This window comes from Gymnogyps californianus, chromosome Z, assembly GCF_018139145.2.
Source record: "Gymnogyps californianus isolate 813 chromosome Z, ASM1813914v2, whole genome shotgun sequence".
In the NCBI taxonomy this organism is placed as follows: domain Eukaryota; kingdom Metazoa; phylum Chordata; class Aves; order Accipitriformes; family Cathartidae; genus Gymnogyps; species Gymnogyps californianus.
In genome coordinates, this window is record NC_059500.1 from 22,507,891 (window position 1) to 22,525,720 (window position 17,830).

The following is a 17,830-nucleotide window of genomic DNA, read 5'->3' on the forward strand; positions in this document are numbered from 1 at the left end:
CACAGAATAATCTTTGGGACTCTCAATAGAGATGTCTGCAATGTCAGCCTTTATATAGCTGAACCATTCTCTCCCTTCAATCTACATTTTGCATTGTATTGTGTGTCACAATCAGTTAGGGTGGAAGGAAAAAACAGAGCAGAAAGTTGAAAAACTAGCAAGTTCACTATACTTGCCAAATATGAATGTTTCAGTTTGCACATTCAAACATCACAGTGAAATACTCCAGAATTTGCTTTTATGTATTTGTACACCAATGAACTTCTACACAGTTTTGGCACGTGTCCTTGGTAAAATGAAACCAAGGGGAATTACCAGTCAAATTCACAAGAAGCACATGCAGAAGTAGTTACTTCCAATTTATAATCTTTATATAATCACAATAGACACAGTAATTTCTGTAAGTATGTAAGTGTTATACATATATATAAAGTAAAACAGTTGTGCTAAACCCAGGGGCAAACATTAATTCAGAAAACCATGAAGGATTTCAACATATTTTTGGTAGCATTTTTTGCCCTACAGAATTAAAAAAGAACAAGCAGGGAAGAAGCTACTTCAGGGACAACTTAATTACTTTCATAGTGATATAACTACGGTCAAATTGTTTCTCTGAAAAATTTCATTTATTCTCTGCCTGAGTGCATTTAGAATTTCACCAGCAGCCTACCCTACCTATTTAGCTTCATCGACCTTACTCTAGCTTAAGCTTGTTAGCAGCAAGAGAATTTTCCCAGAAGTTCTAGTGTCAATGCCGTAACACCTTCTTCTGCAACAGGGCTAACTAGATATCCGCAGACAATCCTGAGTCTGCTCTGCCTTCACTCAGGACTGGCTGGCACAAGTTGCACAGCTGAGTTCGTGCAGGGCTTCACCACTGCTGACAAACCTCAGTAACACAGCCATATGGCTTCCAGATCAGAGCCAGTTATTATCCAGGCAGATTAGACTTGGGTCTGTCTGAGTACGTCTATATAGACAAATCCCTACACAGCCTTTATGTACTTACCTGACAATTGCAGGATATCTGTTGTGCTAAATACTTATAACCATATGAATTTTCTGAAAACTCCTACTAAATTACTCACTTTAAAGCAGCTTTTCTAATTACAAACAAAATTAATTAGAAATGTTTCTTATGTAGCAAAATTTTGTGCTGAGTAAACCTAGTAAGAAAAATAGAGTCTAAAGAGACTATTTTTATTGAAAGGACTTACTTTGGTAACATTCACCATAAAAAACCAGACTACCTTACCAAGCTGCTTATTTAACATCTCTGGAAATAAATGGCAATAAGTAATTAAAATTGTCGCTCTACTACTGTGGGGGAATAGTTTTTATAACCACCAAGCAACTGATTATTCCATTTACAGGCTCCACACAATTACATTCTGAGTTATACTTCCAAATGTGTGTAACATGATTTGCATACAGAATTGTACATGTCCTCATCATGAATGCAAAACAACTCTTGGTGAGAGCAAACAACTTCCAGATATCTATCTGAGTTACATTTTACTTGAATACCTTGTTTTGAAAGATTATTCCTTGATGTATGGTTTCTGGTTAAGGAAACTTAACAATAGTAGCTGGATTTTATTCTAAACTTAAAAGCATGAAAAAAATCCAGCATGACAGATGCAAAATAAAGCAGTTGTAAATACATGTTTGTTTGAAGCTAAAACGGTAATAAATTAGAAGCAAATAATAATAAAAAAAATATTTTCTTTTGAGGAAATTGTCTACTTCTGCCTATTCACAAGTCTTCTCTTAAACAGGCAGAGGAGGGTAGTTTTTGCTGAGTAGTTATTTCCTATGTTCTGATTCCTATTTTTGTATTTGAAAGGCTAACTAAATGCTCTAAGGTACCACTGTGTTTACACACAGTTTAAAGATACAACTACTAATAATTCAATAACAATGCAGGAAAACTTTTTCCATTCCTTCTAATAATGAAAGACAAACTATACCTGTGCTCGCTTCTCCATGTCCTGACAAGTACCTAGTTGTTCTTCCATTGCAGCTCTGATTTGCCTTGCCTCATACTCCAACTGCCTTCTGGTCATATCTGTTTGCAAGGAGAACTGAAATTGAAGTATAGACAAGGTATTTTAGTAAATAACGTTTATGTAAACTATGTATTTCTCTGAACAAAAGCAGAACAATTACTTTTCCACACCAAACTTCATAAACAAACACAACATAGTAATATAGCCTTAAATATGACTACATTATTAAAAATAAGAACACATAATGTTCAACCAACAGACTATCTGCAAGTTTTGTCAAATGACTAAATATAATAGATAAACATTGAGACAGTATCATTCATTACAAGCCTGGAACATCTGACTACTAACATATGTCAGTATACCAACAAAACTGTTAGGTGTGCCATCCGAATCAGTATTTTCAAAAATATTCAGAGGTATCAAACTACTGCACATAGTGATGGTATTCATGGTACTGCTATCTACCCTATTTTTAACTATCCTGTGAAAAAAGCACAAGTGTTTGATTCAGGAACACCACCACAGCTTAAGGGAAGACACCAACCGATAGATTTTTCAAGGCAGGAGCAAAGCACTTCACTGGTTTTGGACAATTACTGTTTGCAAATAAATGAGTCTCCAAGAGCAGTCCTCCCAGAAGACTTCACCAAGGTCAATTCAGAGAGTCAAAAAGAGACAATTATCCACAAATATGTAAAATGCTACTAAAAAGAATGGGATCTGTCATTCTGTTGTGGCTGGAGTAAGTAGTAATGGAAATAAATTACCACAAAAGACATTTAGTGTAGATGTTAAGTAAGACATTCTAATCATAGGAAGAACTAATTTAATTCATTACCTATGAAAATGGGGAGACAATCTTAAAACCTACAACAGAGTGACACAGATACAGCTGACAGTGCCTTTGGGAATGGGTTGCACTTCCTCAAGATCCTTTTCAGACCTTCTCCCCTTGCTTCTGGTGCTCTGATAAGCTCAGCCATGACTCAGTGTTAGATTTGCTGAAGTCCAGCTGCTTTACCCCAGTCACGGAAGTGTTTCCATTGTCTGTTTCCATTTCCAGGAGGCTGCCTGATTCCTGATCTGGTATGACTCTGTAAAGATGGGCAACCAGGTCTTCCCAACACTGTGTGTGTGAAGGAGTGCACTGCAAATATATCCAAGCTGCTGAGGTCTGACAACAGGAAAACCTGTATTATCTGGGCTATCGGACATCTTTATTATCCCAGATAATGGTGACTTGACTATAAATAGTTTGGAGATCCCAAGGTAAAAGCTTGGAGCAACAATACCTGCATAGGCTATAGCACCACTTTATTTGTTATGAATTAAGAGCTGCTGTGTAAATTGTCTCTTAGGCTAATATTGCTCTGTATTGGGTTTGCGTGGCAAGGTCTTGGTAGCGGGGGGGCTACAGGGGTGCCTGCTGCGAGAAGCTGCCAGAAGCTTCCCCTGTGTCCGACAGAGCCAATGCCAGCCGGCTCCAAATCGGGCCTGCCGCTGGCCAAGGCTGAGCCCATCAGTGACGGGGGTAGCGCCTCTGGGATAACATATTTAAGAAAGGGAAAAAGTTACTGCACAACAGAAACTTCAGCCAGAGAGAGGAGTGAGAAGATGTGAGAGGAACAACTCCGCAGACACCAAGGTCAGTGAAGAAGGAGGGGGAGGAGGTGCTCCAGGTGCCGGAGCAGAGATTCCCCTGCAGCCCGTGGGGAAGACCATGGTGAGGCAGGCTGTCCTCCTGCAGCCCATGGAGGTCCACGCTGGAGCAGGTGGATGCCTGAAGGACGCTGTGACCCCGTGGGAAGCCCGCGCTGGAGCAGGCTCCTGGCAGGACCTGCGGACCCGTGGCCCCATGGAGAGAGGAGCCCACGCTGGAGCAGGTTTGCTGGCAGGACTTGTGACCCCGCAGGGGACCCACGCTGGAGCAGTCTGTTCCTGAAGGACTGCACCCCATGAAAGGGACCCATGCTGGAGCAGTTCGTGAAGAACTGTAGCCCATGGGAAGGACTCACTTTGGAGAAGTTCGTGAAGGACTGTCTCCCGTGGGAGGGACCCCACGCTGGAGCAGGGGAAGAGTGTGAGTCCTCCTCCCCCTGAGGAGGAAGGAGCGGCAGAAACAACGTGTGATGAACTGACCCAAACCCCCATTCACCGTCCCCCTGCGCCGCTCGGGGGGAGGAGGTAGAGAAAATAAGGAGTAAAGTTAAGCCTGGGAAGAAGGGAGGGGTGGGGGGAAGGTGTTTTAAGATTTGGTTTTATTTCTCATTATCCTGCTCTAATTTGACTAGCAATAAATTAAACTAATTTTTCCCCAAGTCAAGTCTGTTTTGCCCATGACGGTAATTGGTGAGTGATCTCCCTGTCCTTATCTTGACCCACAAGCCTTTCGTTATATTTTCTCTCCCCTGTCTGGCTGAGGAGGGGAGTGACAGAGCGGCTTTGGTGGGCATCTGGCATCCAGCCAGGGTCACGCCACCACATGCTCTCAAAAGTAAAAGAATCCACTAAATAACAGAATGGATAGAGAAAAGACCTTTGGGGGATAAAGTTAAAGAAGCATACTGACATGTAATTCGTTTGTCATAATGACTTGTCAGTGCTCCTCTCTATCACTGACATTTATACTGATAGGTATGAATTTTAATCTGTAAAATTATATATGAAAAATGCATTATTTAGGCTAAGTTAGCTTTACATAGTGAATAAAAAATGTTTTAAATTAAAATGATAGTAGAGAATGTCACCAAATTCATAAAATATACACAGCATCTAAACCAAGATCACAGCACCAGATACATGACCAAGCATACTGAAGGTACTTACATTTTCAGTAAGAGGGAGACTATCAATCCTTTTAGTCAGGTTCTGAAGCTGGGCATAATACCAGTCCTTTTCTTTCTCTTCTTTCTCAAGCTCCGCAAGCAAAAGAGATCTATTAAAAACAAAGTGGGAAATATCTCACTATTGAGACCTCATTACCGTATGTAGGTAGAGAAATAGGCATTGATACCCATAAAAAAGGTTATGAGAAACAAGGTTTGAAGAGGGCACTGAGAAGACATTTGAGGAGGTGGGTGCAGTTCCCTACATTTCTCTACAAAACCACTTTGAAATCTAAAGCTAAGAGGCATTTTGTGAAAGCAAAACACAGTTATTAGTCATGTGCTAACTTACATCCTTCTTCTTTTAGACAATATGCTTTGTACAATGCATCAAACTACATTTAAGAAAAGGCCTGGATGTCACAGGAGCATATACTTCCCTGAATCACATTACTGAATTAAATTATTTCATCTGCCCGTGCAGTGTCTCCTTACTAACTTTGTCACCCATACCAAAACTATGGGTAAAGCACACAAAATCAAGCTATTTCTATGAGTACTAAAAATACTTTAAAGGAGTATTTTCCATCAAATGTTACAGACAGGATACATTTGCAGCTGTTCAAAACATTTTAAATGGGTATAAGCATACTGCATACCTGAGTAGTATATGAGAAAGAAGATTAATATATACAGACTACCAAGGAAAAAATCTATCAGAAATTTTACATACTATTTTACCAATCCTTCATGAACTACATTTATATAGTTGCAAATTTTATCAATATAGTTACATAGCATTCATTGTTACAACACTTTTCAAAATATGTATTAAAATTTTCAGGCAAAATCTGGCTAGAAGGAGTATACAGAAAAGCCACTCTTGGTTTTTTGTGTTTTGGTTGGTTTTGGTTGTTTTTTTTTTAAGAGACAAGTTTATTAGTTTCTTATAAATGCTTTCTGTAAGCACTCTTCTTCCTTCTGACATTTTAATATTGCTTATTAACATTAACAGAAATGCTGAAATCAACACTTAGCCAGAAGACAGAACGCTGCATAGGAGTTTGCCCAGTATTATTTCCCATCCCTTAACTTCTGCATCCCTCTCTCTAAACTCAGGTTGTGGTCTTTGTGAGCAAGAGCCATGTGAACCTTTATAAAGCACACAAACACATTATCCATAATCACTGTACGTCATTAAGGAACAAAAACACAGCATACAACAAAAACACAAATTTCCCCTGACTACTTTGATAATGCATCCCATTCATGATTTGAGATGGAGATAATCAAACTTCCACGTGACAGATTCTTTCTTCATGTAGAAGAATGAACTTAAAAAATGCTTATTTTAAAGGATCTGTTTGACTTAGTTCCTGCTTTAAAAATGTTTCAAACTAGTTTTGATGACTCAACATTTATACTCCATACTCAATGCAAATGACCTGACCAATGTTCAAATGGAAAATTAAAATTGACAGGATCTCTCACTTCAACTGCAAGGACTGAAAAACTACACACATCTAAGAGTGCCGAATGTTTTTAAATATGAATAGAATGACAAATTTCCAGATTTGATTCAACAGTTATGTTGAAACAGAACTGTTTTAAGAATGTCAAGACTACACCTTAAGTCATTTACTGGGCAGCTTTTACACCAGACAGGTTTACAATCAAAATCAGTGAAAAGAAGCAACAAACAACAATTACCATACCATTGCAGGTAACTGTAGCAGGATTACAGGAAAACACTAATTTTTCAGCCACAAGGATGGAGCTGGCAGGAATTCCTTAAGTCCTTCAGACAGACTGAAGGAAAAGCTAGCAGATGGTGCTAGGGGAAAGCCTGTGAGGAAAGTCATTCTTTCAGCCTCCCACCTGCCCATCCTCTTAACACACACCCTGAGTGCCTGATCTCCGCACGTGCAGGCATTCTGCATGGCTTCCCTTTTTACCACCTTGGGTGCCCATGCACTGGTTGTGTCCAGTTTGTGAAATCAAATTTGCAAAAGCATAATTAATGCAATCCTTATAAAAAGTATTTTTACCAGATGAGGATTTGCAAATGTGAAAGGACTGACTAATTCTGCCTCTGGATATCAAAGAGCTGGTGGTAGAAACCAGAGGGATTACTTCCACCTCAGCGAACATGTGATCAAGTTCCTCTTCTAAAATGTAGGGTATTCAGTTTGTGAGACACTGTGTCATTCAATCTGTTTTGACACGTACAATAGATGCTAGAAGCAAGAAAAGAACTTAGGAACCATCAGTGCTCCATAAACAACATAATGCGTGACCTGAGGGCAACTCCTTTAATTTAATAGTGTCAATTTTGCTTCTGAGTAATGCTTTATTTGGGATTACTAGTTTGGTATCACTGCTCCATGAGAATTTAGGTTTTAACAATGTCTTTAAGGTCTCTCAGCACAAAGCCTGAAGGGTTGGTAGCAGGTTGCACTTCAATGTCCTTGAAAATAAGCAGCAAGTCTCTGTAGATGTGTCTGATAAGCTGGTCCTCGCACTTAACATTACTATCAAATACTAGAAGCATAGCTCCTTCTCAGCCTTCTGGAACTTCTTGAGGTTAGGAGAGCATTTAATGTGGAAGAGCTGTTACTGATCATGGAAAAAAACTGATGGAAAAATCCAGTGCACTTATTCCATCTTTTTATACCCCAAAATTGTTTACATCAGGACTTTCACAGTATCAGAGAAAATTCTGTTCTCTGTCATACACTGTCAAGTTCAGTGAGAATGCAGCAAGGCAAATGAAGCAAGCTTTTGGAACTTCACACTATTTTTATGAGCTAACAAAAAGTTTCCAATTTGAACTGCTTTTCTGAAGGGCAGGTATTGCGAAAGACTTCTCTAATGTGGTATTTTTGAAGTTCCCAACAATATATGAAGCTGAATGAATGCAGAAAACTGGTTTCTTCTTTTGGAAATCTTTTCTGCATAATTATGTCAATGTTATTCCCAGTTAAAAGGGAGCAGGGAAACAAACTATATGCTACTCTACTTGCATTATGTAAATTACAATTATAATTAATACTTGCACTTCAATTGGTAGGTGATAAAACAAAATCTTGAAAATGAAACACTGCTGATAGATGCTGTAAAGACTTAGGTAAGTTGTACAGTCAGCCAAAGGGAGATAAGAGTAGGGTGGGAAAGAAGTCATGACACAGAGAAAATGCTCAAAATCAACATTAAGAAAATAAAAAAAGGAGTGACATAAACCAGAAGGAATAAACAAGGCACACAAACATTTTCATAAAAAATTCATCATAAGATTGTCATCTTTAGCGGTAAATTACAGAACTTACACAGGTGCGATTATTAAATTCACTAAATTGCAAAAGGCAAACCAACACAAAAAGTAACCTGCAGCACACTCTGAAAAGTTTTGTTGTTGATACAGTGTCTTACCAAATACACCTGGAAATAGCCAGACAGAAAGCAGGAGATATTTAACGAATAGTGTATTCTAAATTGGCAACCTAAAAACATACACCCTCCACTTTTTTCTCTTTTCTTTTTTTGACTTTGAAATTAGAGGAGAGCTAAGCAAATGAGAAAGAGGCAAGACAATTTCATTTTCATTCTGGTAAGTGAATCAATTGATTAATTTTCTTCCTCTCAGAAGATCACTTTTAGTCAAGCTAAACATTTTTTTCAATACAAAGCAAATTTTAGCAATTTTTTCTTGATTCTTACTTGTTTACATTAATAAACATCCAGTGAATTAGTTTATTAATAAACATCTCATGAATTTGCCAAGTTCACACACAGTTAGTACATGATTTGGTCCTCGCCCAAACACTGTTGCCCATGAGCAGCATATATTGTGCCAGTGTGTTAAGATACTGAGTGGAAAGGTTCCCCTGCTGCAGGTTTCCAACAGATGTTATTTTCTTCTAAATCATTTTAATATTTTGAGGCATGTCAGGTGCCATGAGTTCTTCGAAACTCTGTTTAAGTGCCCCCAAAAATTCTATTAGCAAATAACAGGTGTTTATATATATATTTAGAAACGCAGAAACTTAGTAAATATGTCAAACAAGTTCAGACACAAAGCGTAGGAAAACAAGTGGTTAATTTTCTTTCAGAAATTGTAGTGGTTTCAGATGCATGGTCCTACACTCCCCACCCCAAGTTCTGATTCATTTGGCTACACAGGGTCCACATCAATGCCCTACACATTCCTACATGTCCCCTGAAACAGCATAAAGAGTAGGGCAGTTTGGATTATCAATCATTTCACTAATAATGAAGCCAGATGTGATCTGGCCATGCCTCTACAGATCATCTTCTCTACAGCACAAATCTTAACCCCATCAGCTGTGACAGTAACACTGCCTAAGCTCATCTGAAATTACAATAGCCTTATCCCTTTTTTTCAGCGTTATTTGGAACAAAGACCAGTTTACTGCCTAAGCTGTGTTTATCGCCAAGAAAAACGTCCAAAGAACTATCACCTTAGAATCCACAAGAGTGGGAAAGGATCACAGATCATAAATCAAATGTGCTAACCACCTTGAAGAACTCCAGCTGCTATAAATTAATACTCCTTGTTCCAAGTGACCTGGAGTTCACTTGAATCGTAACCGAAAGTCCTAACTACACTCCAAGATTTTAGTATCACATGCGGTAAAAAACAGCACTGGAAGAATACAAACAAGTACACTGTTTTGTCAAGACGGAAAATGACAGACACATTAGATTCTTGAAGACTGGGATGGGCAAGGGGGAAGAGATTCCCAAATTCCTAAATATTCTTATACAGCTCCTCAGGAATCTAGATTTTATGCAATGGAACAAATATAACTAGTGATCCTGACTAGGAAAATGAAAAAATAGAGTGGCTGCCAGAAGAGGCTCAGTACGGACCCATGGAAAGTTACTTTCATGCTACTGACAGGACCAAAAGAAAGGGACCTACATGTACTACCTTGGAGGAACAGTGTACTCCTTTCATTTCTTGACTGCAAAAATTTTACTGAACACCAGGAAAGGCCCTTTAGAAGAGAGGTTTCTGAAGGGCTGTCCCCAAACCACTTATTACTCACCAAACTTTTGTATTACGACTCCAAAGTGGATTTTTTTGCTTGTTAACGACCAATAGGCATAAAAACACCGTGTTGCTGTTTATTTGGTTTGGCAGCCCCCAGCTTCACATCTACCCATTAAGTAGCTGTCAATGATCAAATCTTTAGGAAACCCTGTCTTACAGACAGGCTTCTGAAAACATCTGGGATTTCAGTCAGGTTCATTTTAAGATATAAAGATGTCTTCAGTAGAAACAGCTGCATGTCTCTTACTTTGCTCTGTAAGTGATTGATAAAGTGTTACAAATCTGTATTATGCCCTGAAAGTATGTTCTTCCTATTAAATGGATACCACTACCTTCCAAGAAAAGAAATTCCACGATTTTGTCAACACAAAACATCAGATGGGTAGAACATCTTGAAGATAAGAGTAAATATCTTTGTTTAGCTGACATTTTTGCTGAGAGAGCAGAATCACTAGGTAAATGTCTGCTAATAGTAAAAACTGATCAACCAGCTATGGTAGTTCTAACCATTTGCAAAAAAGAGAAAGAGATTGCACCATCACACTCTTACAGTTTCAGCACTTATCAACAGTGGTAGAGGAGATATGGAGGTGTTTGGGATGCTCCACCCCCTCTCTCTAAATATATTTCAGATGCTGACAATCTGCTGATCAAAATAAAATAACCTTCAGCCAACAAAGAGTAACAATGAAATGCATATATGAAGAAGCAGTAGAAACCGTACGATGTGTTTTAAGATTTTTAATTTTTTTTTTTTGTATGCATCTAAATATAATGTAGATTCCTGGCTTCCTTACCTGTCAAGATAAATACACCAGTGATCAAAACCATATGCATGTTAGCTAAATACTAAGTGTGTCGCTAAACTCTCATGTTAAAATTAGAAGTCAATCTATACTGGATGAATAAACAAAGAAATTTACCTCTCTTTTTCTAGCTCTTCTAAATAACCAGTGCTTTCTCTGCTCCCATTCATAAATCCTCTTCTTGGAAATGATCCCATGGGAACAGGACTGCACTCTCCTGAACGGCTTGACACAGACCCTTCCCTGCTCCCATATGAACGCACGGACACCTTTGGCCTTAACTTCACTCCAGGGAAGTTGGTACTTTCCAAGTTCAGTTCTGGATAATAAAGAGCAAACATTTTCAGAGTTGAAGTTCAGCAGCACAAATTTAAAAGATCTGTCTTAACTTCTTATTTTCTGAACAAATCCATGATTTTTTGATGGAAACATTTTGCATGGAAATCCACAGAAGAACATAATGTGAACAAAACCGATCTTAATGGTACATTTGGAGAATACCAGTCATCTGAGCAGATGGCCAAACTGCAATCCTGACAATCAGAACAGTATCCCCACACGAGCCTGCCTGCCTCTTTCCCAGAGGACTTAAGAAATGGGCACTTTTGCATAAATGTCATGTGAATTGTTCACTTCCTGATAGCTTCTTTCTCAGAGATCCTGCAGATACTTCACTGTCACGTAAATGATGACAACTCTGTTCTCCACAGGGCCCTTAAATGTAGACATCCCCTACGATATTTCTGGTTCAGTAGTACGGATAACGGATGTATCTAGGCAGTCAGTGATCTGGGCTTGCTTTGCACATCCCATATAATGGGATGATGCACATTCCAGCACATGCTCTAGGGAAGTGGGGGATCAATTTGCAGCATGTCAGATACAATTCCAGTAATATGACATGGAGAGGGCAGGGCATGCAAACAAGTTCAGAAAATTGGTGGAACTAATCCATCATTAACTTAAACAAATGTATTTTTTCTTTAGAACTGAATGAAATGCAAGTTATACCAAAAGCAATTCATATGAAGTCCTAGGGTAACAGTAGCAAAAGCATAAAAGCAGCATAGGAACAGATTTTTTTTGAGAATGCGTCTTAAAATGCTTAGCAAAAATAGCAGGCACTGAGACTACGCCTAACCATCAAAGTCAGCACTGGAAAGAAGATGCAGCTGAGTTAGAAAATTTTATCCCAAAGAAAAAACAACTGAGAAACAAATGAACCTACTTAAAACATAATTCTAGATTTACCTTTAAGTCGTTCCAGTAAGTCAATTTGTCCAGAAGATGCCATTGCCTCATCTTCAATACTTCCTTGTAGCTGTTTCAGCACCTCCTGTAAGAAATTAAGCTTAATGAAGAAATCCTTACAACAATAAACCACAAGGTAAATACATCTTATCCTGCCCTCAAGTGCACATTTATGTAACAGCTACTGAGACACTGATGTAAACAATATGTCATGTGAGCAGTGATCAAGTGCCATAACTTTAACTGCCATCAAATATATTCCACAGTATTTCCCCATGCACTGTCATGATGTAAAGTATATCCTGAATAACTTATCCTCTCTGGTGGCCCAATCTATCAGCTTATTTAAAAGTTCTTCTCAAAGTGAATACCAGTTATCTCAAATTTATAGATAGAGAAATGCAAGCACAGAGAAATTAGTTGAATTTCTCCATCAGTGTTCCTAAAGTCAGTCATATAAAAATAAAATTTGGATACATAACTACAAGTTACAAAAGTATCTTGAATACCACCCTTTTTAAACCTCAAAGATATCAGAGCAGAGGTAATCCCCAAGATTTCTTTTCTGCGAGACCTCAGCACCACTGTAAACCAGCAAGGAGAGTCGTATTATTCTTACTGCTACTACTGCTACTACTGCCAGTGCTACCACCACCACACCTATGAGGAAAAGACTTAGGATTCCTTCATGGTGTCATATTATTTGGCTTATTACTACTACTACCACCATGTCTACAAGAAAGAGATTTAGGACTCCTTCATGCAGCTGAAGCTTCAAACCCAAGAATATTGCCATGTGCTATTGAAACTATGTATGATAACATTATACAGCTGAAGGAACATACTTCTAATGCACAAAAAGATTCATAGTAAACAATGACTACTACACTAAAAGGGGCCTGTAAGCCCCCAGGTCCCTAATGCTCAGTGGCCTAAATTCAGGTAGAAAATTAAATGCCAGTTAGTGAATGCCTTTTCTATATTGTAATGGCGGATACATCAATAGCAAAAATAAATTGAAAAGACTGGCCACAAGGCAAAAAGCCCTTACTGGAATTTAAAGTATAATTTTTCATACTGTGGCACAGAAAATATTTTTAGAAGCAGCAATAGTCAGGAAATGAAAACAATTCTGAATAATGAAAGGTATTCCATACTTTTTTAGACAACTTAAAAGATCTCCACATCACTGTTTTGCTCTTTTAAGAGCCTAGCATACCTTACTGTCAACATTAATGGTTCTTGCAACTTGTACAGAAGGTACCTTTCAAATGCATTTTGCTCTTTTCAAAGGACACAAAACGGCATCTACAAGAAGTCAAGATATTCTTTAAACACACACTACTGAGCTTTTCAAAGTGTTCTTCCTTCTACAAAAAAAAGTAAAAGGATTTTGAGTAAAGAACTGCACAGGGTTCTCGGGAAATAATCTCCAAGCACTAGACTCAGAGCAAACAGTAGCAGCATAGTCACTGCAGCCACCCACCGTGTAATTAGATGCTGGTGCTCTAGGAAGAGGAATTCGAGTACAGGCACACTAATTATGTTTATATTGCTTTGTGGAAATAATTGTGCAGGTGGAGTTGAGGCCAAATTTCCAAATTTACATGTTGCCTGACTGATGGAGTCAAGGTGTGTGTCCGCATTCATGTTTTAGTTTGGATCAGTCTGACACCAAACTCCCCTCTGCCCAACCAGCTGTACTTCACATCGTAGGGTTATCTTGGAGCATGAACCGCATTCCCTTCTGATCAAACCAAGCCAGCAGTTGCACTCAAGACTGCTAATGGGCATTCACTCCATGGGACCAGACTGGAGCTAGTCCAAAGCCAAAATCCCCTGAAACATATATAGTATGCACGCTGGGTCCTCAACATAATTCATCTACAGTTCTGCTCTTACTGCACTACCTGTTAATGCCGGTATAGCCTTTACGATCAAGTCTGGTGTGATAAAATCACTACTCTTGGAAAGACATCTCCACTGTGCTTGTGCTTTTAAGTACATTCAAGGGCATCCTCATTAGCCATATGGCCCAGCCACCTCTATACGTAACATCTGCCTTGTCAGCAGTCAGACAAACAAGTAATCTGGTGTTTTTCAAAGAAGGACTCCTACATTATCTGACGTAAAGGCAGATAACGTTTGCAGACAGCAGTCTTAGCTTAAAATCCTAAAAGGGCAACGTGGATATGTGGAGTGGTCTTGGGAGTTCTGCAGGCTTCTGAAAGACCTGTCAACTCAGATAAATTTAGAAGTAACTAATGAATCCCTTTCCTCTGAGAACAGCACCTTGGTGCAGGGAAAAAACCCAACCCAAACATCCAATCCCTCCTCCTGTTCCCTTCTCAGAAGCCTCTTTCTCTCCTCTCTGTGTGGCAGTTCTGCTATTTCACAAATCCTATGTTCAGGATACTTTCCTACATAATGAGTCTTCCTGCTTCAAGAGTCAATATGAACAGCTAAGTGGAAATACTATCACCTTTTCCTGTGCTACCAAATTACGTGACTGAGGTGTCCAGGCAGCTAGGGACTGCTCTTTCTGAATACTGGCAACAGTTAAACATTAGCATATTGGATCACCGTTCTTAATTTTCTCTGCTACAATTCATTAACTTAGGTTGTAACCTCTAGTTTTTAAATTATCCCCTTTTTTCAACAGCACATGCATTTTTTTCAAGTTAGTAGATAAAGCGTTGGTTTCTATTTTTTTCCCCTACATTTTTCTATAGTACCATTGCTAAGGTAACAATGCCATTATGAGGCTATGACATCAATTTCAAACTCAATCATGGCACACTTTGAAATCTAAGCTGACAAAGCAGAGAAAGGTTAGAGAGGGAGATGCAGACCCTGGGCCAGGTACTGGTGGAAAATGAGGTAGTGTGCTAAAATGATAAATTGGGAAATTTACAATTTTACTTGAATAAAGCAACAGAGAAGTTTTCTGCAATAACCCATTTGGAGGAAACATGGCAAGTTACTTGTTACCGTGATAATGCAAATTTTTATTTATTCACTTACAACTCCAGGACTCAACACTAATGCTGTTTACATGCAGTTCTCCCATTTTTTCGCCAAGATTAATACAGTGCTTTGAAACAGTACTTTTTCCCAATAATTTTATATTACATTTGATATCATGACTGCTAAATAGTGTAAAATCTTCTCCACAAATAAACTGGAATCAATTTAAAGTTAAATTAATATTCTGTTTAGTTATGCAAGTTTGAATAAACATATCAGTAGTGGTTTAGAGCATTATTTTAAGCAAATTCTTCACTGACTTAATAGTGACTGAAAAAATACACAAACATAAATGTATCTGTAAGGAAGGCTGAAAAAGTTTTTTTTCTGTTCTTTTAAAGAATGTAAATCAAATTATTTTAATGGTCACTTAAATATAAACTAGTTTATCTTGTCCTACTGCAGAAGTATAAAAGAATGCTTTTGGAAATGGAGCTGGCCCTATGACTCATCATCATTTAAAAAGGTTTCTGTCTTCACAGTCTCTAGAAGTTTTTTGGTGGTTTTTTTTTTGTTTGTTTGTTTGTTTGGACTCTATGAATATAGTCCCGCTCTTACAACCACTTTATGGATAATTAAATAAAAAAGATCAGACCCATCAGCAAGTAACTGGAAAACTACTGAGAAGAAAAGTACCTTAACTAACAGTACATGCACCCAGCTAAGTGGTAAGGGTTGTAAATAAAATTGCTTAAGGGCTGTGAATTTACTCAAGCTGCTAATAAAGAAAGGAATCACAGAGGAACAACACTCACAATGCCAGATTTCAAATCCCAATGAGTTAAGATTTAAAGTATATTCAATTTGAGAACTCTAAGTATAAATATTAATATACATATTTAGAAATATTTCAAAAGACTGTATCTGTAAAAAGACATTCTGGTTTAGACATATACCTCTCTTTGGCAGGAAAAGGAGCACTGATGACAATTCAGATAGATCAGATACATTTGGTCTTCTGTAAACACTACTTGCTTCTGTCCATACCCCCCCCCCCTTAAAACAGAATAAGCTTTAGTACTTGTATTCCCTCTTCTAAAAGTTTTGTGTATTCAGCGAATGCCAAAATGTATGACAATCATAATGAAAATTAAATATATGAGATCACTGGCAGCAGTACGCCAGATATACTCACAGGCCAGTATCAGCTGGAATAGTAAGCCAACAAGATATTTGGAAATTTACTGGATCTTTTACAGGTAAGCAGAAGTCTACATTTTAAAAGATTTCCAACAAAGCTATGCTATCAACTTGTAGTAAGACACTCTTCATACCTGTTCCTCCTTTTAGCTAATAGCTATACTTGGGCCTCTGTGAAGAGACTTTCCTGTCATCTACATATATATACACACATAGACTTCACTGTGTTTGTAAACAAAACCCAAATTAAACATGTTTAACTGCACAAATACAGGAAGTGTTTACAATTTCAGACAGTAATTAAACATCTATCTTAGCACCATATAGGATGGCAATATGCATACTGAATGACTGAGAACTACTGTTTTTAACCAAATCAGCAGTATTTTTAAATTAGAGTTTTCTGACAGCATTTGCACTCATGTTTTTAACCCAATATGCTGAAAACATACATTGCACTCTAAACTAAAAGTGATTTTTGAAGTTCAATCCAGGGTTGCACACTGTTTCAATTATTATTTGTTTAAAAGGGCAAGAAAAAAGTTAACATATACTAAAAGCACATCCATCACTCAAATTCAACAAAAACATTAGATGTCAAAACAGGGGGGGGACAGACACCTGAATACTATTTTCTGTGCATTTACAGATAGCATAAACTTGAGTTCAAGGTCTTACGTGACCCTTCCTAACTATATGAACTTGACAGTGCCTTAATACTATCACATATGGTACAACACTCACAGGGGCGAAGTGAGAGCTATGGAAGAGGCGCTTTACTCCTATATATTTTGGTGAATTATACTGCTACTTAATCAAGCTTGGTGGGAGCCCTTCTAATTGCCTGAAGTGCCAAGCAATCACTCTGGTTGCTCAACCCTATAAACAGGTCCAAATGATAACAGCAATGATGACAGCACTGCTGACTGAGGTGAAACACTGGAGCAACTCATCTTTTAACCATGTAGAAAGAGGAAAGCATTTGTTATGTGAAATGATGTTGTTAATTTTCATTTCAAACAATGTCATTTTCTAAAAGAAAAATACTCGCTTGGTGCCACCATGGTCAAGAGCTGTCACTTGCTGTAACCACATACTGATGTCAGCACTAAGTTTTTAGTGCAAGCCCACTGTCAGATGAACTAATGTTGTCTGACTTTATGCTCAGAAAGAGTGCTGTCTGAAGTAATGACAGTAACTATATATATCAGCAGCTCAATTTCACCTAAATTCAAAAAAAAAAAAAATTAAAAAAAAAAAATCTGTTATTCAATTTTCCAATCAATTTGGACTCTGGTAGAACCTTTAGAATTGCAAAGATCATGCTAAAATATTACTTATTGTGAAATCATACCAACAAACTTAAAAAGACACAAATCAAACACAATATGCCACTGCTGCTTCTTTACTGCTTAAATAAATTCACTGATATTTTAAATGTCTATGTTTTGTAAGATGCTAAATGACTTTTATAACCGCATTTTTAGTTCACATGACCTTAAAAAGAGTTATTTGCAAATGTCTGACTGCATTAGTTGTGCAGTCACTGAAAAGAAGTATTTCCCAGAATTCATCATTTGATTCAATTTGTAAAAATCAGTTCAGCTTATGGGAGTTTCTTCCACTCACACATTAGAATTTATCAAATGACCAATACACATTAGTATCTTCAAAGTTACTTTTATTTTTTTAGGA

General features: G+C 37.9%; 1 protein-coding gene across 7 annotated transcripts in view; it reads right to left on the minus strand.

Annotated features, from left to right (window-relative positions):
* APC (APC regulator of WNT signaling pathway) overlaps positions 1–17,830 on the minus strand; it is a 65,920-nt gene that overhangs the window by 35,461 nt on the left and 12,629 nt on the right. For all 7 annotated transcript variants that reach the window (XM_050912513.1, XM_050912509.1, XM_050912508.1 and 4 more), the window contains exons 2-5: positions 11,969–12,053; positions 10,835–11,036; positions 4,839–4,947; positions 1,971–2,084 (exon numbers count right to left, since the gene is read on the minus strand). In XM_050912513.1, coding sequence (XP_050768470.1) covers positions 1,971–2,084; positions 4,839–4,947; positions 10,835–11,036; positions 11,969–12,053 — 510 coding nt within the window. The remainder of the gene's footprint in view (positions 1–1,970; positions 2,085–4,838; positions 4,948–10,834; positions 11,037–11,968; positions 12,054–17,830) is intronic.